This window comes from Pezoporus occidentalis, unplaced genomic scaffold (assembly GCF_034315485.1).
Source record: "Pezoporus occidentalis ecotype Australia unplaced genomic scaffold, CSIRO_AGI_Poc_V1 ctg347, whole genome shotgun sequence".
NCBI lineage: Eukaryota > Metazoa > Chordata > Aves > Psittaciformes > Psittacidae > Pezoporus > Pezoporus occidentalis.
Window position 1 is genome coordinate 2,554 of NW_026915451.1, and position 25,469 is coordinate 28,022.

At 57.8% G+C, this 25,469-nt stretch overlaps 2 protein-coding genes across 2 annotated transcripts; one reads left to right on the plus strand and one right to left on the minus strand.

Annotated features, from left to right (window-relative positions):
• Nucleotides 1-1,790: 1,790 nt before the first annotated feature.
• Nucleotides 1,791-13,719, plus strand: ARRB1 (arrestin beta 1; the record flags this gene model as incomplete). The annotated part of the gene is made up of 15 exons (XM_062630065.1): nucleotides 1,791-1,943; nucleotides 2,294-2,354; nucleotides 2,554-2,598; nucleotides 5,012-5,208; nucleotides 5,749-5,808; nucleotides 5,917-5,984; nucleotides 7,486-7,621; nucleotides 7,707-7,791; nucleotides 7,882-7,954; nucleotides 9,189-9,326; nucleotides 9,509-9,592; nucleotides 9,748-9,771; nucleotides 11,059-11,129; nucleotides 11,423-11,474; nucleotides 13,462-13,719. Coding segments are annotated over 15 exons (1,359 nt in total), but the record flags the coding sequence as incomplete, so codon positions are not given.
• Nucleotides 13,720-18,892: 5,173 nt separating this feature from the next.
• On the minus strand, nucleotides 18,893-25,259 carry WDR73 (WD repeat domain 73). The gene is made up of 8 exons (XM_062630055.1): nucleotides 25,193-25,259; nucleotides 24,017-24,084; nucleotides 23,791-23,879; nucleotides 23,036-23,124; nucleotides 22,358-22,425; nucleotides 21,434-21,592; nucleotides 20,240-20,614; nucleotides 18,893-19,283 (listed from the first exon to the last, which is right to left on the minus strand). Exons 1-8 carry the CDS (start codon nucleotides 25,231-25,233, stop codon nucleotides 19,045-19,047), a joined length of 1,128 nt encoding a protein of 375 aa, XP_062486039.1. The 5' UTR covers nucleotides 25,234-25,259; the 3' UTR covers nucleotides 18,893-19,044.
• Between the last annotated feature and the right edge of the window lie 210 nt (nucleotides 25,260-25,469).

Below are 25,469 nucleotides of genomic sequence, written 5' to 3' on the forward strand. Positions count from 1 at the left end.
TGTGGGGACGCAGGGATGCAGGGATACAGGATGTGAGGACACAGATGCAGGGATGCGGGGTCACAGTGCCGGGGTCACGCTGGTACATGGGCATGGCTGAGGGTCACCCCATCCCCATCACTGTGGTCACCCCCGGCTTGGGTACCACACATTGGGCCTGGCCCAAACGTCACCGCTCCCTTTTCCTTCCCTGCTTGTGCCTGGGCAACCCAGCGGCTCCTGGCCGGGTGCAGGCAGATCCTGGAGGAATTCCGGGTATTCCAGGCAGAGCCCGGCCTTGGGAATGGCTGTTCCCAGCCAGCCCCCTGGTTACTAATCTTCCCGGATGGCTTTAATGGAATTTAAAGGCAGGGAGGGATTATCCGAGGAGAACCCATTAATGGTGGCTTCATGCCAGGGCAGCTCGGACCAGCTTCCGAAATCAGGCACACCGGGAATGCTGGCTTCATCCTGCCTGCTCCAGGCACACCGGGAATGCTGGCTTCATCCTGCCTGCTCCAGCATTCCCAGCACCGCGGTGGGATGTTGGTCCCACATCCTTTCCCTGTGGGGACTTTCCAGAGGGATTCTGGGGGACCCTGTGGTCTTTGGGCATCCATCGGGATGGAGGATGAAGGATGGGGATGAAGGCCCTGGGAACAGCAGCATCCTGGGTGCTGGTGCTGGTGCTGATGCTGGTGTTGGTGTTGGGTGCTGGTGTTGGGTGCTGTGTGCTGGTGTTGGGTGCTGGGTGCTGATGCTGGTGCTGATGCTGGTGTTGGTGTTGGGTGCTGGTGTTGGGTGCTATGTGCTGGGTGCTGGTGTTGGGTGCTGGGTGCTGATGCGGGTGCTGATGCTGGTGTTGGGTGCTATGTGCTGGGTGCTGGTGTTGGGTGCTGGGTGCTGATGCTGGTGCTGGTGCTGGGTGCTGTGCACTGCACTTTGCATGGCAGGGCCTTGGCTCTGCACTTTGCACCTTAAGCTGCTCCTTGCTCTGCTCCTTGCACGGCAGGGCCATTGTGCAGTGCCTTGCACTGCATCACACCACACACTGCACAGCAGGACCCTTGCTCTGCTCCTTGCACTGCATCACACTGCACAGTGCACAGCAGGACCCTTGCACTGCTCCTTGCACTGCATCACACTGCACACTGCACAGCAGGACCCTTGCACTGCTCCTTGCACTGCATCACACTGCACAGCAGGACCCTTGCTCTGCTCCTTGCACTGCATCACACTGCACACTGCACAGCAGGACCCTTGCATTGCTCCTTGCACTGCATCACACTGCACAGCAGGACCCTTGCACTGCTCCTTGCACTGCATCACACTGCACACTGCACAGCAGGACCCTTGCACTGCTCCTTGCCCTGCATCACACTGCACAGCAGGATCCTTGCTCTGCTCCTTGCACTGCATCACGCTGCACAGCAGGACCCTTACACTGCTCCTTGCACTGCATCACACTGCACAGCAGGACCCTTGCTCTGCTCCTTGCACTGCATCACACTGCACACTGCACAGCAGGACCCTTGCACTGCTCCTTGCACTGCATCACACTGCACAGCAGGACCCTTGCACTGCTCCTTGCACTGCATCACACTGCACAGCAGGACCCTTGCACTGCTCCTTGCGCTGCATCACACTGCACAGCAGGATCCTTGCTCTGCTCCTTGCACTGCATCACACTGCACAGCAGGACCCTTGCACTGCTCCTTGCACTGCATCACACTGCACAGCAGGACCCTTGCTCTGCTCCTTGCACTACTCCTTGCCCAGCGCCTTGTGCTGCACTGTGCACATCAGGGTAAACCGAGGCACGGGGCTGGCCCCTGCTGCTGCTGGAGCCGGTTGTGGTGGGGCAAGGTCCCAGCCCACAGCACCCATGGGTGCCCCGTGTCCCACCCGCTGACCCCCTCCTGTTGCTTTGCAGGGTCTTCAAGAAAGCCAGTCCCAACGGGAAGGTGAGTGGGAAGCTGGGAAAACCAGGGTGTGTGTGTGTGTGATTCCCAGGTGATCCCATCCCAGATCCCAGGAACGCAGCCATGGGTCCATCTCCCATCCCAAAGATGCCCTGAGCATCGGGAAGGGAAACTGAGGCACGGCAGGATGGGGGCTGGCACCAGGGCTTGGAGCTGGCGTCCCCTCTCCGTCATTCCCAGTATCCCATGGCATATTCCAAGGGAGCACATGGGCACCATGGGGTGATGGCATGGACTCAGGGGGTGGTGACCAGATGGGGGGGACCCCAGGAGACCCCCTGGAGCTCGTTCATCATGGTCCCAAGATCCGTGTCCCCACATTCCTCCCGCAGCTCACCGTCTACCTGGGCAAGAGGGACTTCGTGGACCACATCGACGTGGTGGACCCCGTGGGTACGTGGGGATGGGGCTCAGTTGGGGTGGGAGGGAAGGTTCTGGGGAGCAGGAACCCCCCAGGAGATGTCCCCCATGTGCCACCGCGTCCCCATAACCCAGCCCTGGCCGCAGCTCTGGGGTGATGCCCCTATAAAGGGGGCACACCTCGAGCCGTGTCCCCACCGGCATGCCCTGACCCTGCGCTGTTCCCTTGCAGATGGGGTGGTGCTGGTGGACCCCGAGTACCTGAAGGAGAGGAAAGGTAACGGGTGCCCAGGGTCCCTCAGGGGTGGCACCGCCGTGGGGCGGGGGATGGCATCTCTGGGTCCTCAGGTGCATTTTGCAGCCCCTGGTCCCCATGGAGGGTGCCAGGTCCTGTAGAGGATGAGGGCTTGTGGTGGGCACCCCAAGGTGCTTGTGGGTGGTCCCTGGGTGCAACCCCGTCTCCATAGGGCATCCTGGGAGCTGCCAGTGCTTCCCAGTGCGGGTGGGATGAGCCACGGTGGCACGACACCATGGTACCACCACGCCATGGTGTCACCTTGCCACGATGCCACCACGCCATGGTGTCACCTTGCCATGGTACCACCACGCCATGGTGTCACCTTGCCACGATGCCACCACGCCATGGGGTCACCTTGCCATGGTACCACCACGCCATGGGGTCACCTTGCCATGATGCCACCACACCATGGGGTCACCTTGCCATGATGCCACCATGCCATGGGGTCACCTTGCCACGGTACCACCACACCATGGTGTCACCTTGCCACGATGCCACCACACCATGGTGTCACCTTGCCATGGTGCCACCACGCCATGGTGTCACCTTGCCACGGTGCCACCACGCCATGGTGTCACCTTGCCATGGTGCCACCACGCCATGGGGTCACCTTGCCACGGTGCCACCACGCCATGGGGTCACCTTGCCATGATGCCACCACGCCATGGGGTCACCTTGCCATGATGCCACCACGCCATGGTGTCACCTTGCCATGGTGCCACCACGCCATGGTGTCACCTTGCCATAATGCCACCACGCCATGGTACCACCACGCCATGGTGTCACCTTGCCATGGTACCACCACGCCATGGTGTCACCTTGCCACGGTGCCACCACGCCATGGTGTCACCTTGCCACGATGCCACCACGCCATGGTGTCACCTTGCCACGATGCCACCACGCCATGGTGTCACCTTGCCACGATGCCACCACGCCATGGTGTCACCTTGCCACGATGCCACCACGCCATGGTGTCACCTTGCCATAATGCCACCACGCCATGGTGTCACCTTGCCACGATGCCACCACACCATGGGGTCACCTTGCCACGATGCCACCACACCATGGGGTCACCTTGCCATGGTACCACCAAGCCATGGTGTCACCTTGCCATGGTACCACCACGCCATGGTGTCACCTTGCCATGATGCCACCACGCCATGGTGTCACCTTGCCACGATGCCACCACGCCATGGTGTCACCATGGTGCTGCAGTGATACCCCCACACCATCCTCTCATTGTGCCGCGATGCCACCATGCCGTGATGCCGTTGTGTCACCGTACTGTGATGCAACCATGCCATGAGACCACCCCGCCATGATACCGTTAAGCCACGGTGTTGCCACACCATGAGACCACCACCCCTTGGTGCCCCCATGTTGTGATGCCATGATGCTATTGCACCATGATACAGTCGTGCCATGATGCCACCGTGCCATGATACCATTATACCATGATGCCATGGCGTCATGCTGTGATGCCACCACACCATGATACAATCATACCACAATGCCATCATGCCATGATACCACCACACCACGATGCCACCACACCATGATACCACCATGCTGTGATGCCCTGATGCCACCATGCCATGATACAACCATGACACGGTGTCACCACACCATGATGTCACCATGACATGATGCCACCATGCCATGGTATAACCAGGACATGATGTCACCACACCATGATGTCACCGTGCTGTGATTTCACCATGACATGATACAACCATGACATGACACCACCACACCATGATGTCACCATGCTGTGATGCCATGATACAACCATGCCATGATATCACCACACCATGATGTCACCATGCTGTGATGTCACCATGACGTGATACAACCATGCCATGATGTCACCACACCATGATGTCACCACACGATGATGTCACCATGCCATGATGTCACCATGCTGTGATACAACCATGCCATGATACAACCATGCCATGATGTCACCACACCATGATGTCACCACACAATGATGTCACCATGCTCTGATGTCACCATGCCATGATGTCACCATGCTGTGATACAACCATGCCATGATACAACCATGCCATGATGTCACCACACGATGATGTCACCATGCTCTGATGTCACCATGCCATGATACAACCATGCCATGATGTCACCACACCGTGGTGTCACCATGCCATGATATCTCCATGCTGTGATGCCACCATGACGTGATACAACCATGCCATGATGTCACCACACGATGATGTCACCATGCTGTGATGCCACCATGACGTGATACAACCATGCCATGACGTCACCACACCATGATGTCACCACACCATGATGTCACCATGCTGTGATGCCACCATGCCATGATACAACCACACCACGGTGCCCCCCAACGCGCGCCCTTGTCCCCCCGCAGTCTTCGTGACGCTGACCTGCGCCTTCCGCTATGGGCGCGAGGACCTGGACGTGCTGGGGCTGACGTTCCGCAAGGACCTCTTTGTGGCCAACGCTCAGGCCTTCCCCCCCCTGCCCGAGGAGAAGAAGCCCCTGACGCGCCTGCAGGAGCGGCTCATCAAGAAGCTGGGCGAGCACGCGTACCCCTTCACCTTCGAGGTGGGACGGAGGCACCTTAAAGCTCCTCCAGCTCCAGCCCCTGCCCCGGGCAGGGACCCCTTCCATAGAGCAGCTTGCTCCAAGCCCCTGTGTCCAACCTGGACTTGAACACTGCCAGGGATGGGGCAGCCACAGCTTCTCTGGGCACCCTGTGCCAGCACCTCAGCACCCTCACAGGGAAGAGCTTCTGCCTTATCTCCAACCTGAACTTCCCCTGTTTCAGTTTGAACCCATCACCCCTTGTCCTATCACTGCAGTCCCTAATGAAGAGTCCCTCCCCTGCATCCTTGCAGCCCCCTTCACACACTGGAAGCTGCTCTGAGGTCTCCACGCAGCTTCTCTTCTCCAGGCTCAACAGCCCCAATGTTCTCAGCCTGGCTCCATACAGGAGCTGCTCCAGCCCCTGCTCATCCTCATGGCCTCCTCTGGACTTGCTCCAGCAGCTCCATGTCCATGGGATGTTCCCTTGGGTCTCCAGGGCTAAAAGCTGGTTTGGGTTTGAGGGTCCCATCACTGTTTCTAACCCCCTTTCTCCTCCAGATCCCCCCCAACCTGCCCTGCTCCGTCACGCTGCAGCCAGGCCCCGAGGACACGGGGAAGGTAAAGTCCCCCCATCCTTGTCCACGGTGACCAGACACTGGTTGGGGTCACCTCCTATGGGGGTGCAAAGGGGTTTCTCTGCCTCCTCAGCACCCTCCTTGTTCCTAGGCCTGTGGGGTGGACTATGAGGTCAAAGCTTTCTGTGCCGAGAACCTGGAGGAGAAGATCCACAAGAGGTGAGTGGAGAGGATCCATTCAGCCCCACGGCCAAGGGGCTGGGCAGGGCTGTGCCCAGTGGGGAAGGGGCACCACAGATTGGTACCCACAGTGAGTGAGATGGGGATGGGATGGAGGTGAACTCCAGGATGGGGATGGGATGGAGGTGAACTCCAGGATGGGGATGGGATGGAGGTGAACTCCAGGATGGGGTTGGGGTGGAGGTGAACTCCAGGATGGGGATGGGATGGAGGTGAACTCCAGGATGGGGATGGGATGGAGGTGAACTCCAGGATGGGGATGGGATGGAGGTGAACTCCAGGATGGGGATGGGATGGAGGTGAACTCCAGGATGGGGATGGGATGGAGGTGAACTCCAGGATGGGGATGGGATAGGGGTGAACTCCAGGATGGGGATGGGATGGAGGTGAACTCCAGGATGGGGATGGGATGGAGGTGAACTCCAGGATGGGGATGGGATGGAGGTGAACTCCAGGATGGAGATGGGATGGAGGTGAACTCCAGGATGGGGATGGGATGGAGGTGAACTCCAGGATGGGGTTGGGATGGAGGTGAACTCCAGGATGGGGATGGGATGGAGGTGAACTCCAGGATGGGGATGGGATGGAGGTGAACTCCAGGATGGGGATGGGATGGAGGTGAACTCCAGGATGGGGTTGGGATGGAGGTGAACTCCAGGATGGGGATGGGATGGAGGTGAACTCCAGGATGGGGATGGGATGGAGGTGAACTCCAGGATGGGGATGGGATGGAGGTGAACTCCAGGATGGGGATGGGATGGAGGTGAACTCCAGGATGGAGATGGGATGGAGGTGAACTTCAGGATGGAGATGGGATGGAGGTGAACTCCAGGATGGGGATGGGATGGAGGTGAACTCCAGGATGGGGATGGGATGGAGGTGAACTCCAGGATGGGGATGGGATGGAGGTGAACTCCAGGATGGGGATGGGATGGAGGTGAACTCCAGGATGGAGATGGGATGGAGGTGAACTTCAGGATGGAGATGGGATGGAGGTGAACTCCAGGATGGGGAAGGGACAGAAACGTCTGGTGTGCTGGGCCTGGAACTGGGATGATGTTCACCAGGCTGGGCCTGGGATGGAGAGATCTGTGCTGGGTCTGGAGCTGGAATGGAGTCCCTTAGGCTGTGTCTGGAATGGAGATGTCCTCCATGCTGGGGCTGGGACAGAGATGTTTGCTAGGGTAGGGCTGGAGTTGGGATGATGATGCTCTCCAGGGTGAAGCTGGGATGGAGATGCTCTCCGAGACAGAGGTGTTCTTTGGGATGTAGATGGGATAAAGATGCTTCCCAGAGTAGGGATGGAGCAGAGCTGATCTTGGGGCTGGGATGGAGACATCCAGCACTGTGAATGACCCTGCTTGGACTGACCCTGGAGCTGCCCCTCGCAGCATCCTCCTCCTGCCCTAAACAAGGGTCTGACCCAAACCGGGCCCAGCGAGACCCCGTGGGCAGAGGTTCTGCTGTCGCCATCCCATAGGAACTCGGTGCGCTTGGTCATCCGGAAGGTGCAGTACGCGCCGGAGCGCCCCGGCCCCCAGCCCATGGCAGAGACCACGCGGCAGTTCCTCATGTCCGACAAACCCCTGCACCTCGAGGCCTCCCTGGACAAGGAGGTGGGTGAGGGCCTCATGGGGGGACGCTGTGGGGTGGCCCAAGGGGTGATGGAGACCTCCCTGTCCTCCCTTCGCCCCTCCGCAGATCTACTACCATGGAGAGCCCATCAGCGTCAACGTCCACGTCACCAACAACACCAACAAGACGGTGAAGAAGATCAAGATCTCAGGTGAGGAGCGTGGATGTGTCCATCCCCGCTGCTGTCCCCGACCCCAGTTGGGGTCCTCCTTGACCCCCATGGCTCCATCTCTCGCCCCAGTGCGCCAGTACGCGGACATCTGCCTCTTCAACACCGCCCAGTACAAGTGCCCGGTGGCCGTGGAGGACGCGGAGTGAGTACCTGCTGCCTGGGGACAGCATGAGGGACCCCATGGAGCCCTGCAGGAGCCCGGGAGGTCTCCTGCTCCAGTGCAGCACCAGTGGGATGTTGCATTCAGCGAGCAGGTCCTGGTGGGAGGAGCGGGGAGGTGGAAACCCCCTGTTGATGGTGCCTTGGGGATGTCACCAGCTGTGGCCTCCTGGGTGGAGATGGGCTCTGGGATGGGGCAGGGAGAGGTGTTTGGGCTGGGGCTGGGGTTGGGATGGAGGTGGGATGGAGATGTCTTCTAGGATGGGCTTGGGATGGAGATGTCTGGGCTGAATTTGGGGTTGGGATAAGGATATTCGCCCCACCAGGGTGGAGATGTCTGGGATAGGTTGGGATAGAGATGTTCACCAGGCTGGGATGGAGACATCTGGGATAGGTGTTTGGTTGGCATGGAGATGTTCTCAAGGCTGGGATGGAGATGTTTGGGCTGGGTCTGGGATGGAGATGTTCTCTACAATGGACCTGGGATGGAGATGTCTGGGGTTGGGGTGGAGGTGGGATGGAGGTATCTGGGCTGGGTGTTGGGTTGGGATGGAGACATTCACCAGGCTGGGATGGAAAAGTCTGGGATAGGTGGTTGGTTGGGATGGATGTTCACAAGGCTGGGGTGGGGATATCTGAGATGGGTCTGGGATGGAGATGCCTGGGGTTGGGATGGAGATGTCTGGACTGGGTCTTGGGTTGGGATGCAGATGTCGTCTAGGATTGGTTTGGGATGGAGATGTCCTCTAGGATGGGTTTGGGATGGAGATGTCGTCTAGGATGGGTTTGGGATGGAGATGTCCTCTAGGGTGGGTTTGGGATGGAGATGTCCTCTAGGGTGGGTTTGGGATGGAGATGTCCTCTAGGGTGGGTTTGGGATGGAGATGTGCTCTAGGATGGGTTTGGGATGGAGATGTTCTCTAGGATGGGTTTGGGATGGAGATGTCCTCTAGGATGGGTCTGGGCTGGAGATGTCCTCTAGGATGGGTCTGGGCTGGAGATGTCCTCTAGGATGGGTTTGGGATGGAGATGTCCTCTAGGATGGGTTTGGGATGGAGATGTCCTCTAGGATGGGCTTGGGATGGAGATGTCCTCTAGGATGACCTCCAGACTGAACGTATGGCAGGGGTGTTCCCCAGACTGGGATGGGATGTCCAGGGTGGCCCGTGGGGGTTATCGGAGGTGGGGAAGCCTCTGATGGTGTCCATCACCCCCAGTGACATGGTGGCCCCGAGCTCGACGTTCTGCAAGGTCTACACCCTGACCCCATTCCTGGCCAACAACCGGGAGAAGCGGGGCCTGGCGCTGGACGGGAAGCTCAAGCACGAGGACACCAACCTGGCCTCCAGCACCCTGTGAGCCCACCATGACCCCCCCAGGGCTCTGCTCCCACCAGCACTGCTGGGGCAGGACCAGGCCCTGCTCCAGGGGGGGATGCTCGGGGTGCAGGAGACCCTATGGGGGGACCTAGAGGAGGATGCAGGCGTTGGTCCCTATGGACATCCCTTCACTGATACCCACCCGCCCCTTCCTCCAGGTTAAGAGATGGAGCCAACAAGGAGATCCTGGGCATTATTGTCTCCTACAAGGTGAAGGTGAAGCTGGTGGTGTCACGAGGAGGGTGAGTGATGGGGACCCCCCTGAGCTGGTACCCCCAAGGCTCTGGTGGGACTCAGCAGCGTGATGGGGACACACGTGTGGGACATGCTTGGTGGGGTGGTTGCATGTCTGTGGTGGGATGGTGACTAACCTGTTGTCTCCTTGGACCCACACCAGGCTGCTGGGAGACCTCGCCTCCAGGTAATGCCCCAACCCACCCCTGCGCCCCCCATTGCACCCCAAACCCACCCCCTTGGTCCCCTCCACTGCCACCTTCACCGTGGGGTGAAGAGCATCCAAAGGATGCTCTTGGGGCCACCACTCACCCAAAGCCAAGCACCAGAGGTGGGGCTGGTGGTGGGGTGAGGAGTTGTGAGACTTGGGATGGTGATGAGGGTCTCATCCTTCATCCCCCCAGCCCTGGGTCAGAGCAGTGGAGATGGTGTGAGAAGGACCCAGGGGTGAGGAGAGCACCAAGGTGGCTCTCTGGGGCTGATGGGCTGTGGGGAGGAGTCTCCAGGGCTTTCCTGGTCTCCATCCTCACACTGGTCCCATTAACATGGGGTCTATGGGGACCATGGTTCCTGCTGCATTCCCAGGAATGCTGAGGCCACCCAACCCCATCCCTGGAGGAGCTCAGGGCCATGGTCAGCCTCTCCCACCATCACCATGCTAGTGAGCCATTCCAGGAGTCTATGAGCTTTAAGGCCCCTTCCACCCCAACCCATTCCATGAGTTTTAAGGCCCCTTCCAACCCAACCCATTCCATGAGCCCCTTCCACCCCAACCCATTCCAAGAGCTTTAAAGTCCCTTCCACCCCAACCCATTCCATGAGCTTTAAGGCCCCTTCCAACCCAACCCATTCCATGAGCTTTAAGGCCCCTTCCACCCCAACCCATTCCATGAGCTTTAAGGCCCCTTCCAACCCAACCCATTCCATGAGCTTTAAGGTCCCTTCCACCCCAACCCATTCCATGAGCTTTAAGGTCCCTTCCAACCCAAGCCATGCCATGAGCTTTAAGGTCCCTTCCAACCCAAGCCATTCCAAGAGCTTTAAGGTCCCTTCCAACCCAAGCCATTCCATGAGTTTTAAGGCCCCTTCCAACCCAACCCATTCAACCCATTCCATGAGCTTTAAGGTCCCTTCCAACCCAAGCCATGCCATGAGCTTTAATGGTCCCATGGCACCAGAGGTGCACTGATGCTCACAGACACGCAGCCTAATCCCAGAGAATCTGGATCCTCAGCAGCTTCTAAGCTGCTGAACAGCAGATTTGGGGCACCCAATGTCCTCCTTGTGCACAACCACTGTCCCGGGGGGTCTTTGTGCTGATCCCAGCCATGGGGTCAAGCTCAAGCAAGGAGCGTGGTGGCTCTAAAGGAGTTACGCTGAGGGTACTACAGGGTTTCTCCCTGTTGGTGTCTCCAGCAGTGGGGATGGGGGTGATGCTGCTGCTCCCACCCCAGCTCTGCCCCATCTCTTGCAGCGACGTCGCAGTGGAGCTGCCCTTCACCCTGATGCATCCCAAACCCAAGGAGGAACCGGCACATCGGGATGGTGAGTGGGCACCAGCCAGCTCCATGTGTGGGGCGGGACCTCCATGGGATGGGGTGGGAGGGGATGGGATGGGAGGGCATGGAGGGAAAGGGGAACATCCCACTCCCCTATCTGTGTGGATGGAGGTTTCCACCTCCTGTTGAGGAACCTGTGGACCAAGGAGCAGGTCCTTGGGGGTGTCCCCATCACCCTGGTCCTGCCAAACACCACTGGTGGGTCTCGCCCATCCAATGGGACAGTGGTGAAGATCCCGGTGTGTGCATTGACTGATCCTGTGCCATCCCTCTGTTCAGTTCCAGAGAACGAAGCCCCCATAGATACGAACCTGATAGAGCTGGACACAAAGTAAGAGGCACAAAACCCATCGTTTCCCACCCAATGTGGGGTCTGTGTGGGAAGGGGAAGGGTTTGTAAAGGTCTCATGGGACCCCCTAACCCACTAACCCCGCGCCATGGTGACTAACCCCGTGCACGTAACCCACCACGCTTGTTGTGCCCATCTCTCTTCTCTCCTTTGCCATCTCCTTGCATGGCTTCCAAACACCCCAGGAGAAACCACAGTAAGGAAGCACCCGCCGGGTCGTGTGTTGGGATGGGGGGGGATGTCCCTATGGGGTCCATGTGGTGTCCCCATAGTGTTCCTGGGGATGGAGGTGCATGTTCCGGATGCTGGAAATAGATGAGCTTGAAGGCCCCTTCCAACCCAGATCATTTGATGATCTTTAAGGACCTTTCCAACCCAAACTGTTCCATGATTCCGTGATTTTTAAGGCCCCTTCCAACCATTCCATGATTTTGTAATCTTTAGGGACCCTTCCAATCCAACCCATTCGATGATTCCACGATCCCAACCCAATCCATTCTGTGATCTTTAAGGACCCTTCCAACCCATTCCCTGATTCTATGAGCTTTAAGGACCCTTCCAACTCACCCCACTGTATGATCTTTCAGACCCTTCCAATCCATTCCATGATTCTATGACCTTGAAGTACCTTTCCACCCCAACCTATTTGATATGATCTTTAAGGCCCCTTCTAACCCTACCCATTCCATGATTCCATGATCTTTAAGGACCCTTCCAACCCAAACCATTCTATGATCTTTAAGGACCCTTCCAATCCAAACCATTCCATGATTCTATAATCTTTAGGGACCCTTCCAGCCTAAATAATTTTGTGATTCTATGATCTTTAAGACTCTTCCAACCCAAATCAGTCCATGATCTTTAAGGCCCCTTCCAAGCCATTCCATGAGTCTACAGTCTTTAAGGACCCTTCCAACCCAAACCATTGTATGATCTTTAAGACCCTTCCAACCCAACCCATTCCATGGTTCTATGATCTTTAAGACCCTTCCAACCCAACCCATTCCATGGTTCTATGATCTTTAAGGACCCTTCCAACCCATCCATTCTATGATCTTTAAGACCCTTCCAACCCAACCCATTCCATGGTTCTATGATCTTTAAGGACCCTTCCAACCCATCCATTCTATGATCTTTAAGACCCTTCCAACCCAACCCATCCATTCTATGATCGTTAAGACCCTTCCAACCCAACCCATTCCATTGTTCTATGATCTTTAAGACCCTTCCAACCCAACCCATTCCATGGTTCTATGATCTTTAAGACCCTTCCAACCCAACCCATTCCACTGTTCTATGATCATTAAGACCCTTCCAACCCAACCCATTCCATGGTTCTATGATCTTTAAGACCCTTCCAACCCAACCCATTCCATGATCTTTAAGACCCTTCCAACCCAACCCATTCCATGATCTTTAAGTACCCTTCCAACCCAACCCATTCCATTGTTCTATGATCATTAAGACCCTTCCAACCCAACCCATTCCATGGTTCTATGATCTTTAAGGACCCTTCCAACCCATCCATTCTATGATGTTTAATACACCTTCCAACCCAACCCATTCCATGGTTCTATGATTTTTAAGGTCCCTTCCAACCCATTCCATTGTTCTATGATTTTTAAGGCCCATCCCAACCCAACTCATTCCATGGTTCTATGATCTTTAAGACCCTCACAACCCATTCCATGATCTTTAAGACCCTTCCAACCCAACCCATTCCATGGTTCTATGATCTTTGAGACCCTTCCAACCCAACCCATTCCATGATCTTTAAGGCCCTTCCAACCCAACCCATTCCATCGTTCTACGACAACCTTTGAGACACAAGGTTTTTTGCGGAAGGACGAAGGTTTAAGCCCCCCCCCCCCCCCAAGCTGCACCCCCACAGCACAGCACGAACCATCCCAGCCCCCATCTCCCCCCCATGTCCCCCATCACATCCCCTCTCCCTCCTGTCCCCACCAGCGACGACGACATCGTCTTCGAAGACTTCGCCCGCCAGCGACTCAAGGGCATGAAGGACGACAAGGAGGACGAGGAGGAGCGGACGAACTCCCCGCAGCTCAATGACAGATAAGCCCCCCCCACCCCGTGTCCCCACTGCCGCCGGGGGGGCACATCCGGCTGCTTCTCCTTTTGTATGATGATGGAGTTTGGTTTCTACCTGTACCGGAGGCTCCGGCTTCGCCCGCTGGTCACAGCAATTATAACCCTCCAGCTGTGCCACTGGTGTTGTCACTTCATGCAGCTGCCAAAGCCACTGCAGGGCACGGCCGGAGGGGTACTGGAAGCACTGGGGGGGCTGCACCGCTTCCATTGGCACCCCCTTTTCCCCATCCATCCATCCATCCATCCATCCATCCATCCATCCATCCATCCATCCATCCATCCCCATGTCCCCTTTCCTATGAGCTGCCTCTTTTACGTGTTTTCTATCCAAGTCCAGTCTCAACACCAGTTTGTAATGGGGAGGATGGGGTGGGGGGGTCGGGTCTTTTCTAGGCAGCCTGCTCATGGGAAAGGGCACCCACACACTTGGGGTGTCCCCTCCTGGCACCCCCAGCCTGTCCTCTCCTATCTGGCCCTGCTGCATGTGGGATGCACCAGCCTGGCTTTGCCCCATGGAGCCCCTGCCCTTGGCTGAGCCTCCGAAAGGAGGCAGCAGGATGGGTCTTATCCCAAAAGCCTCCTCAAAGAGCCAGCTCCAGGGCAGAGGGGGTTCATCAGATCCAATGGGATTTACACCAGTGCAGCCTCCCTGGAGGGATGGAGCTGGGAGCTGTGGGCTGCCAGGGCAGGGAAGTGCATCCCACATGGATCCATGCCATCGGCCACGCGATGCTCGCACCGGGAGAGGCTGCAAATGCCCCTTCTGAGCCCCAGCAGGGTCTTGGTGTAACCACCTTGTTCCCAGTGGCATTCCACTGGGGATGGTTCCCCCGTTCCCGAGCTGCCAAGCTCCCCTGGTCCATGTTTTCCCCCTGTCTGTGCCTGCACGGGGTCAAGCACCTATTTGGGGATGGGGAGGGAAGGGGCACACAGCATTTGCCACCTTAAGCAGTGTGTCACCGGGTGCTCGTGCCCATCCAGCACCCATCCCACCCCGTGGACCCACACCGGGGTCTTGGGTCTCCCATCGCACCCAAGAGACCATTCCCATTAGTTATTGTGCCGTTGCGGCCAGCGGAGGCATCGGAGAGCGATCCATGGGGATGGCTCCATCCCTCTGGATGGGGGGGGGTGCCTTCCCCCCCCCAGTTTTGGGGTTAAGCTGATGGGCAGCGTGGTACTTCTTTTGTAAGTGGTTCCTTTGTACTGTTCTGGGTGACTGCTCCTCGCCCCCCCCCCGGTCTCTGTGATGTTTCTGTGTCTGTCAAATAAATTATTCTAGTTTATTAAACTCAGAAGGACAAAAGAAAGAGAATAAAGAACCAGTCCCGGCGCCCGGACACGTCTCTTGGCTCGGGACAGGGGAGCTGGAACAGGCCTGGGGGGTCTGAGCACCTGCAACACAGAGGAGGTGATGGGCGCCTCGGCATCCTCCCTAAGAGCTCAGCTCAGTCTCCCCTCGGGCAGGTTAAAGCCATTCCCCTTGGCCTGGCCCTACATCCCTTGTCCCAAGCCCCTCTCCAGCTTCCCTGCAGCCCCTTCAGGCACTGGAGCTGCTCTCAGGTCTCCCCTTTAGGAGCCTTCTCCTCTCCAGGCTGGACCAGCCCAGCTCTCTCAGCATCTTCCCCCTCTGTTCCTCTCCTGAGCTGCAGTTTCTCACTAGGAAATCCATTCACTCCTGCATTAAGGTGTGTGTAAGTCTCCAGCAGCATCCCAGCTCCAGCCTTGGTGTTCCCAGCATCCCTGTGCCTGTCACCTACCTGGATGTCGGTGCTGGGACACCCCTGCCTGGTCCCTGGCACTCAGGATCAACCACAGCTGCCCTTCCAAGCCCCACATCCCATAGGAGACTTTGGCCATCGAGCTTCCTGGCACGTCCTCCTTCCAGACGTGGTGGCCAAGCGGCAGCTGGCTCCTGTCCTCAGCTCACACCGGTGCCCACGTGCGTGTCCGTGCTCCAGGCTGCAGCTGGAGCTGGAGCTACACACATGGATGCTCTGATGCCACAGGGCTCAGCGAGGTGTCTCCTGTGCAGGGGCAGGACAGGAGGTGCCTGCAATGGGGGAGCTCAGCAGCTCCCCGCTCCCTGCAGTTACCATCTGAAATGGGGGGTGAGGAATCATTAACCCAGCCCAGGCTCCCTGCCACGGTGAGGACAGGGCAAGGCATGGGTCCAGCGGGTCCTCAGCACAGCAGGAGCCTGGTCCTGGAAGAGCAGAGCGGATGGACACAGGCACCACATGGGATCCAGCTCCTCCTGCCAAGGACCAGGGTGAGGAGCAGCCTCTGAGCCCTCCCACCCCTCTGCAGCCCCTCAGCACTGCCCTGAATCCAGCCATCCCCCAGCAGATGCAGCCACAAGACCCAAGGAGGGGATGAAGGTTTGGGCATCCCACAGGGCATGATTTGGGATGGCCACACGGTGCCTGGCAAGAACGGTCTGCAGGTGATCAACAAGCAGTGGCCAGTCTGTGCCTGCTGAGGACCATCGGGTTGAGGGTTCAGTTCCTAGAAGCTGTGCCCTATAGGCTGGCACTATGGGATGGATACACCCAGGGGCATTGTGGCCAACAGGTCAAGGGAGCAGCAAAGAGGGGAGATACGAGTGGAAGGTCCCAAAGGCAAAGGAAAACCTAATGCAACCACTGTGTGCAACAGCAGGGGTTGAGGAGAAGCTGATGCTGCAACAGCTCTTGCAGAAGGTGCTGAAGTGGTTTTAAGAGGGGGACTTCTGCTTTGAGGCCTTGTGTTGCTCTTTAAAACCACTGGGATGGGTTTGGGGGGAGAAGATGGGCGCCAGTGATGTGGCTGCCCATCCCTGGCATTGTTCAAGGCCAGGTTGGACACAGGGGCTTGGAGCAAGCTGCTCCAGTGGAAGGGGTTGGGGTTGGAGCTGGAGGAGCTTTAAGGTCCCTTCATCCCAAACCAGGCTGGGATTCCATGAGAAACGCCATCACCAGCATCACGTTAAGAGGAGATCCCTCTGTGCATCATCCCTTTCCACCACAGATGTGAGTGCTTCGGTTTGGCCACCTCCATTCCCTGGCAGATCCAGGTCAAGCCAGACAAGGGTTAAGATCTCTGGTGGGGGGAAAGGGGAAGTTTAGATGGGTACAAACTGCTGTTGCTCAAGTCCTGCTCCTCTGCAAGTCTGCTTCCGCATCCTCTGCACTGCTGGCATCACTGTGACGGGGAGGGTGTCGGGCTCAGCTCTGCTGCTTCTGCTCCTCAGCTCCCCCAGCACGGCCCTGCAAGGGAGACAGGGAGGAAGTCTGGTGGTGGGGAGGGCTGCGGGGGCCAGCCCCGGGTAGGGAGAGGAGCCCTGCAGTCAGCTCCTGTGGGACCCCCCCGTGTGCTGGCTGCACCCCCAGAGCGTGAGCAGCGGCTCAGAGAGGGGATCCTGCCCCTCTGCTGCGGGAAGGGGAGACCTGAGAGCAGCTCCAGTGCCTGAAGGGGCTGCAGGAAAGCTGGAGAGGGGCTTGGGACAAGGGATGTAGGGCCAGGCCAAGGGGAATGGCTTTAACCTGCCCGAGGGGAGACTGAGCTGAGCTCTTAGGCAGAAGCTCTTCCCTGGGAGGGTGCTGAGGCGCTGGCACAGGGTGCCCAGAGAAGCTGTGGCTGCCCCATCCCTGGCAGTGTTCAAGGCCAGGTTGGACACAGGGGCTTGGAGCAAGCTGCTCTATGGAAGGGGTCCCTGCCCGGGGCAGGGGTTGGAGCTGAGGAGCTTTAAGGTCCCTTCATCCCAAACCATTCCATGATTCTATGATTCCCAGGAGTGCCCGAGCTCCAGGATCCCTCCCTGGGCACCCTCCAGCCATCAGCCACGCACCACCCTTGCTGGGACTGCTCCAGGTCCCACTCTCGGCCCAGAACCTCCTGCCCTCACCACTCTGGACATCCCAGTGCAGGGCATGGGCACACGGTGCTCCCATGGACCCGGTACCTGACATGGAGAGCCTGGAAAGCCAGGAGCCCTCTGCAGCCCCTCACTGGGGCTCAAATCCTCCCAGCCCCTGGCAAGACCCCAGTGTGACATGGCCAGAGCTGGACTGGTTCTGCTGGGGACCTCCCAGGGGTGGAGAGGAGGCATTGCTGCACCAGCGCTCAGCTCCTTCGGGCTCAAAGGGGCTTTCTTCTTCCCACTGCTGGTGGTGACAAGGGCTTCAAAGCATCACCCCTCCGGGTTCAGGCAGGCCACAGGCCCCTGTTTCACACTGCCACACAGGCAGGGATAGCTTTGGGATACTTTGGGGATAGTTTTGGGTGTGGAATGGCAAAGCCCACACAGCTGGTGCTGGGAGAAGACCCATGAGAAGCTTCCCTCTGTTATCAGATGGCAGAGAGAGGTTTCCAGCCTCAGCCCCCGCAGGCAAACATGCGTGTCCCTGACCCAGCAGTGAAGGTCAGTACAGCACATTCCCAGCTCCAAGGCTTCCCCAGCACAACCTTCACCCCAAGCCACCCACTGCAGCACCCAGCCCACCCAGGCTCAACTCCCAGAACCCTCTCCACCATCCTGACTGCAGAAACAGGCAGTGGAAGGCATGAGGGGACAGGGAATGCAGGGTGCTGGGAGGCAGGATGCAGCCTGGCACGTACTCTGTGAGCCTTTGCCCTGCAAGATGCAGCTTGGCTGCTCCAGTAGGAGCAAACTGCAGTGCCAGAGCAAGGCAGGGACCTCCTGCCTGTACCCCTCTTCAGCTGCTCCCTGAAACAGGCTGGTTTGCATGGTCAGGATAAGGAGCAGAGTCCCCCCCTCACTAAACAGCACCTTGGTAACAGAGTAGAACCAGTGCCTGGCTTCCTCAAGCCCAGGAATTCCCATTAGCTCCATTGCATTTCAACTTCCAGCTTGGGGGGGGGGAACGCACCAGAACATCCCAGTGCCTTTGCTCAGCCAGGGGCAGGACAAAGCTTGCAGCAGGCTGGGGCAGCAGAGGTTGTTCCTGTTCCTTCTGCAGGCTGTGGCTTCCTGAACAGAGGCCACCCTACTCGTGACACACGCATGTGATGATCAACCAGCACCTATGGGGTGCACAGCCCTCCCCTGGGGGCTGCAGGCGGGGGGACAATGGGTTAAATCTACCACAGAGCAGCTTGTTTCTTCCAACTACGCCTTTTGTGGTGGCTCTGTGCTTCTGAAGAGGACGTGTGTGACAAGGCAGGACGTGTGTGACAAGGCAGGACGTGGGGCTATGATAAAACGGTGGCAGGATGTTCGCTGTCGGCAGATACAAGCAGGCTACTACACTGCCACTTGGAGACAGGGGAACAAGCACACCATCAGGAGCTCACATTCTGTTTCAAAGGAGCTCTCTGCAGTTGGCTCTGCTCACTACAAGCAGCTCAGCAGAGTCTGTGCATGCAAATGGCCACCTCCCAGCCTCCCCGCAGGAGAAGAGAGACAGGAAACACCTCGCAGCTCACCACAAGTACAAGCTACCCACACGTCCCTCCGGGCTGAACCCAGTCCCAGATGCTCAGGGAGCCATCGCTGGCTGCTGACAGCAAAGTTCTTGGTTTCTGTGGGTGCCACGTGTGAGCCGTGACCAGGGGAGGGTCTCCCTTGCTGTCCTCTTCACCAAACGTGTGGCCTTTGTGGACAAAGGTTGGTTCTGCTGGCCTGGCGTTGCTGTCCCAGCTCCCAGTGTCATACACGTGCACAGTCCCATCGAAACCTGGGTAAAAGGAACCAGAAAGACAGCACAAGTCAACCGCGTTGTTCCAGTGCTGCTGGGAGAGAAACCAGGCCAAAGGCTCAGCCTGAAAACCTGGCAGAGCAAAGCAGCCAAAGCCTCTGAGGAGCTTGCCTTGAGCTCCCAGCTGCGGAGGTGAACACAGGCCAAATGCCCCCAGCTTCCACATTCACTGGTTGGACTTTGCAACGCTCTGGCCATGAGGCAGCCTTTGCTGCCCAGCTGCTGTTATCAGCAGTGTCCCTGCAGCCAGGAGGTCAGTGGCACCATCAGGGCAGTGAGTGCAGAGAGCTCGGGGTGTTTGTTCTCCCAGGAGGGAAGCTGGAGCCCCCCCAAACCCACCCAGGCTCCATCTGTGGTTGCTGGGGAGAAGCAGTAGAGGACATTGAGCTCCCAGGTCTGCTGGCTCCAGGGGCAGCTCTGAACAGCCACCCCCTGCCTGGGGTGTTTGAGGTGGGGTGGAATTGATAAGGACACAGCTCAAACGGTCCCGTCTTCACAAGAGGGCTCAAGCACCTCCCACGAGAAAACATTGGGGCTGCTGAGCCTGGAGAAGAGAAGCTGCGTGGAGACCTCAGAGCAGCTTCCAGTGTCTGAAGGGGGCTGCAAGGATGCTGGGGAGGGACTCTTCATCAGGGACTGCAGTGACAGGACAAGGGGTGATGGGTTCAAACTGAAACAGGGGAAGTTCAGGTTGGAGATAAGGCAGAAGCTCTTCCTGTGAGGGCGGTGAAACACTGGAACTCCAGTGCAAGGAAGAGGTAGACGCAGTGTTCAAGGCCAGGTTGGGCAGGACTGAGCAAGCTGCTCTAGTGGAAGGGGTCCCTGCTGGTGGCAGGGATTGGAACTGGAGGAGCTTTAAGATCCCTTCAACCCAAACCGTTCTATGATTCAAAAAAAGCCTCCAGAAAAGGAGCTCTGTGCCCCAGAGCACATACCTGAAATGGCAAGGCAGCCTTCCAGAGCAGGAGCCCAGGACACACACAGGAATTCTGCCTCAGAGCTGGGCGAGGGAACGCTGCACTTGGCTGAGGCCAAAGGCTCCGAGGGTTTCCTTACATCTGTGAGGGTGAGGTGGCCTCTGCTCGAGAGGCAAGCTATGGGCTGGGAGCTTGAGGCAGAGCCTGGAGCTGTCTGCCTGACTCCCATGCACCACCGCTCGTCACCCAGCACCCAGGGGACACACACAGCCTCCAAGGGAGCCTGCGGCTGCCGAACATCACCCAGGTACAGCTGCCCCTTGGCACAGCACAGGAGCAAGGTGTTGGAGTCCAGGAATGCCAGGCCACTGAGCTCCTCGCTGCTGCTGGGGGCTGGAAAAGAGAGGAGGATCTCAGGTGGTGTGAGGAGCATTTGGCTGAGCCTTGTCCCTGGGGGTGGCTTTCAAAGCACTGTGTCCTTGGGCTGCACCCCCAGAGCGTGAGCAGCAGGTTGAGGGAGGGGATCCTGCCTCTCTGCTCTTGTGAGACCCCCCACTTGCAGCACTGTGTGCAGTTCTGGGGTCCCCAACACAAAGAGGGACGTGGAGCTGTTGGAGCGAGGCCACAGGAGGCCATGGAGCTGCTGTGAGGGCTGGAGCAGCTCTGCTCTGGAGCCAGGCTGAGAGAGCTGGGCTGGGGCAGCCTGGAGAAGAGAAGGCTCCTGAAGGGGAGACCTGAGAGCAGCTCCAGTGCCTGAAGGGGCTGCAGGAAAGCTGGAGAGGGGCTTGGGACAAGGGCCTGTAGGGCCAGGACAAGGGGAATGGCTTCAACCTGCCCGAGGATATCACAGAGTCACACAGAGCTCACTCAGGAGCAAACTGATGCCAGTGAGCGATGTGACTCTGAGGCCAGCACCTCCCTTGTCGGGGCCAACGCATGCAGCAGCATCCCTCTGCTAACCCAATTCTGTGCACTGAAACCATCTGTAGTGCTCTCTCAGGACTCAGATCTGGGGCAGAAGCCTGAGGAATCACTGGCACGGGAGTAGTGAGAAGCTGGAGACAGCCCAGAGCATTGTAACTGCTTTCAGGATACATCTTTATACCCTTGGGCATGTGTCTGGAAGCACCCACGCAGTGAAGTGTTTGCTGCTTGGGCAGCTCCTCTTGCTTTACCCAAAGCTTTGCACCAGCAGACATCTGACTTGAATACCTGCCACGTCGATATTTTTCCTTGATTCCACCTCTGTAATGTGGACACTGTCAAGGGTTGATCCATGCAGGACCCACTGGGCTCTGGCTGCTGTGGTTGCAATTCTAGCCCAAGGATGCCCATTTTCTGTAGGTATGGCACTTACAGGTTTAATAACATCTGTTTGGGAGATAAGAGCAGCTGTAAAGCACATGAGGAGCCAAGTAAGCCCTGAGATTAAGCTGTTTCACAAAGCTAAAAGTGACCTACTAAAGCAACAAGGAAGCCAATTACGACTAAAGCCCTCACCAGAATAAACCCACTGTGCCAATACATCCAGCCAGGATTACCATGGCAAATCCAGCCAAACATATAGGAAGTTGTGAAGCAAGATGCTGATTTTCAAGGAGGAAGAGTAAGAAAGCTTTTGACAATGCTCTGCACTTCCTTTCTGGTGGTTTCAAAGGGTTTCCCAATTTTGCTGCAGCAAAGCAACAGCAACCCTTTTTCTATGGCAGACAGAGGCTTGGAGAACTGAGGTGTTTATGGAATAACCTGAAAAGTGGTGTAAGGAGCTCTGTTATTTCAACCTTTGGAGTTTCAAAGGTAACACTGTGCCAGCTGGATAAAGAAGGGGTTTGTTTGTATGATTAAGAGCTTACAACTAAGTGGAAAGCCACTGTGAGAGGCCTAAATCTCCTAATTCCCTTAGGAGGTTTATGCTGGCAAGTCCCCATCTTTCCAAGCCACCAGAGTTGGCACAGATCCTTCTCTTGTGCCCTTCTCCAGCCCCTGCCATGCAAGGGCAGTCACTCAGGATGTTACCTAATGGGAGTGGTGCTCCTCTCCTCATTTTATACCCAGGCAAAAGGGGAAGCTAAAGATGCTTGATGCAAAGACTGCATTGTGAAACTACTCCAACTGAGAAACGTGTCTGTTCCTTACTAGAGTCCTCTGCTGACACCTTCCAGAGCTGGAGGGAGCTGTCTGGTGGGCCACTGGTCACCAGCAAGCTGAAAGAACAAAAAGAACCCCATAAAACTCTCCAGGAGCAGAGAAGAGCCTGGGACAAGGTGTTCTGCTGCTCCTCCTGTGCTCAGAGGCTTTTCCCTGTGCTTGGAGGCGAGAAGGGGCTGGAAGGACCAGAATCCCAGAACTCCTCACACGAGGGTAAACAGTCCCAGGGAATGGCACTGAATTAACACGTATTCCACAAGAGCTAGACTAAGGTTGGTGCAAAGAGCCCCAGAGTAGCATCAGGGGCTTGTGTGGGAGGAGAGAGCTGAAGGGGTGAAATGACTCAGCCAGAGGGAAGTGTGTTTGCTTGGTCTAACAGCAGGAAAGGAAACCTTTGTGAACACACACACACACACACACAGAGCCCCTGGGGCTGGCAGGGCTGCAGCAGCAGGGTGCAATCCATTCTGATGAGCACCCCAACCACTGCTCCTCTCCAAACACCAATGCAAGGTGCTGGGAGGAGCACTACATGTCACTGGCCAGCAGCTCCCCTCCGTACTCTCACAGCTAGGTCAGGAAGCAAGGAAGGAAAAGGAGCTTTCTCCCAGTGGATGAACTCCTTCTGCATCTCCAATATGCCCTGAAAGCACCTCGGTGCCTTACCTGGTGCCAGGCACACACTTCAGGCTGTGTATGGGGCGGTCGGAAAACCCACCACATTCCACCTTGAATTCTCTCTCTGGAAACAGGCTCTAGAAATCAGAAGCAAAGTGATTTCTTATCACTTAACAATGCAGAGCTTGGTGTGGTTGGTTACCCTGACAAGAGGCAGAGACACAAGCCACCCTCTTCTGCCTGCCCAGCAATGCCTGTTTCAACAGGAGCTGTAGGATTGAGGGATCACAAACAGTTAGAGAGGATCTGGAGAAAGCTCTGTCAAGAATCATATCATAGAATCCCAGCCTGATTTGGGATGAAGGGAGCTTAAAGCTCCTCCAGTCCCAACCCCTGCCACGGGCAGGGACCCTTTCCACTGGAGCAGCTTGCTCCAAGCCCCTGTGTCCAACCTGGCCTTGAACACTGCCAGGGATGGGGCAGCCACAGCTTCTCCATTCATCCCATCCCAGTCTCCCAGCACCCTCACAGGGAAGAGCTTTTGTCTTGTACCTAACCTAAATCTCCCCCGTTTCAGTCTGAATCCATCACCCCTTGTCCCATCGCTGCAGTCCCGATGCAGAGCCCCAACCTTCATCGACATCTCCCCTCCACCAACTTAAACCCTTCCTCCTCGCAACCTGGCCAAGCCCTTTATCAGCGCGGCAGGGCCCGGGTAACAGCCGCTGAACCCCAGCCTTTGGGAGCCCAAGGCGAGGGGCCCCGCGGGATGCGGTCGGCGCCGTCCTGCCCGCAGCACCCACCTTGGTGCCCTCCTCCCGCATGGGGGGCGGCGGGAGCAGCTGCAGGATCTCGTTCCCACCGGCCTCTCCATACCCGGCCACGAAGACACCTCGGGGTGGGGAAGCACAGGGTCACGGTGACGGCCATACCCCGGCGCCGCGGTGCTATCCAGCCCTGCACAGCCCCACGCTGCGGCCCCGTCCCGACCCTTCCCCACGGCTCCCCTCAGGCCCGGCGCGCACTCACGGTTCCCCGGGGCCCATTCGAGGAGGCGGGTGGGCTCCTGGAGCTCGAAGACGTGCAGGTCCTCGTACCTGCGGGGACAAGGAGCAGGAAGGAGCGGCGGCTGAACGGGACCGGGAATGGGAATGGGAACGGGATCGGGAATGGGATCGGGAATGGGAATGGGATTGGGAATGGGAACGGGAATGGGATCGGGAATGGGAATGGGATCGGGAATGGGACCGGGAATGGGACCGGGAATGGGAACGGGACCGGGAATGGGACCGGGACCGGGAATGGGATCGGGAATGGGAGCGGGAATGGGAATGGGATCAGGAATGGGAACGAGAATGGGAATGGGAATGGGATCGGGAATGGGAGCGGGAATGGGACTGGGATCAGGAATGAGAACGGGAATGGGACCAGGAATGGGATCGGGAACGGGACCGGGATCAGGAATGAGAACGGGAATGGGACCGGGAATAGGACCAGGAATGGGATCAGGAATGAGAAAGGGAATGGGACCGGGAATGGGATCGGGAATGGGACTGGGATCAGGAATGAGAACGGGAATGGGACCGGGAATAGGACCGGGAATGGGATCGGGAATGGGACCGGGAATGGGAATGGGACCGGGAATGGGACCAGGAATGGGACCAGGAATGGGAACAGGAATGGGAACAGGAATGGGAACAGGAATGGGACCGGGAATGGGATCGGGAATGGGATCAGGAACGGGATCAGGAACGGGATCAGGAATGGGATCGGGAATGGGAACGGGAATGGGAACAGGAATGGGAACAGGAATGGGACCGGGAATGGGATCAGGAACGGGATCAGGAATGGGATCGGGAATGGGAACGGGAATGGGACCGGGAATGGGATCAGGAATGGGAACGGGAATGGGAACAGGAATGGGAACAGGAATGGGACCGGGAATGGGACCAGGAATGGGAACGGGAATGGGAACGGGAATGGGAACGGGAATGGGAACAGGAATGGGACCGGGAATGGGACCGGGAATGGGATTGGGAACGGGATCGGGAATGGGACCGGGAATGGGACCGGGAATGGGATTGGGAACGGGATCGGGAATGGGACCGGGAATGGGATCGGGAACGGGATCGGGAACGGGATCGGGAATGGGACCGGGAATGGGATTGGGAATGGGAACGGGATCGGTCCCGGTCCCCCCCTCACTGGCTCAGGGACTGCAGCAGCCACTCGTCCTCCCGCTCCATTGCGAGGCCCGGCGCGGCGCTGACGTCACTCGGCGGCGCGCAGCAGTGACGCTGCCCTCCCGGCAAAGGGCGGGTCCGGACCGGCTGGAACCGGATGGGGCCTGAGGCGGTGAGGGGATGAGGGGAGGAGAGGGGAGGAGAGAGCGGCGCCAGGTGAGGGGGGAGAGAGGGGAGGAGAGGGTGTGTGTGAGCCATGGGGGAGGAGAGAGCGGCGCCGTGGGGGGGGAGGGGAGGGG

Bases quoted from the DNA above. Each gene is read 5' to 3' on its own strand.
- WDR73 (XM_062630055.1), bottom strand. From the start codon at position 25,233: ATGGAGCGGGAGGACGAGTGGCTGCTGCAGTCCCTGAGCCA. The intron at 23,125-23,790 runs GTGGGTGCTGCG...TCTGATTTCTAG, and splicing joins TGCGGGAGGAGGGCACCAAG to AGCCTGTTTCCAGAGAGAGA. The intron at 19,284-20,239 runs GTATGTGCTCTG...CCTTTTACCCAG, and splicing joins AGGCTGCCTTGCCATTTCAG to GTTTCGATGGGACTGTGCAC.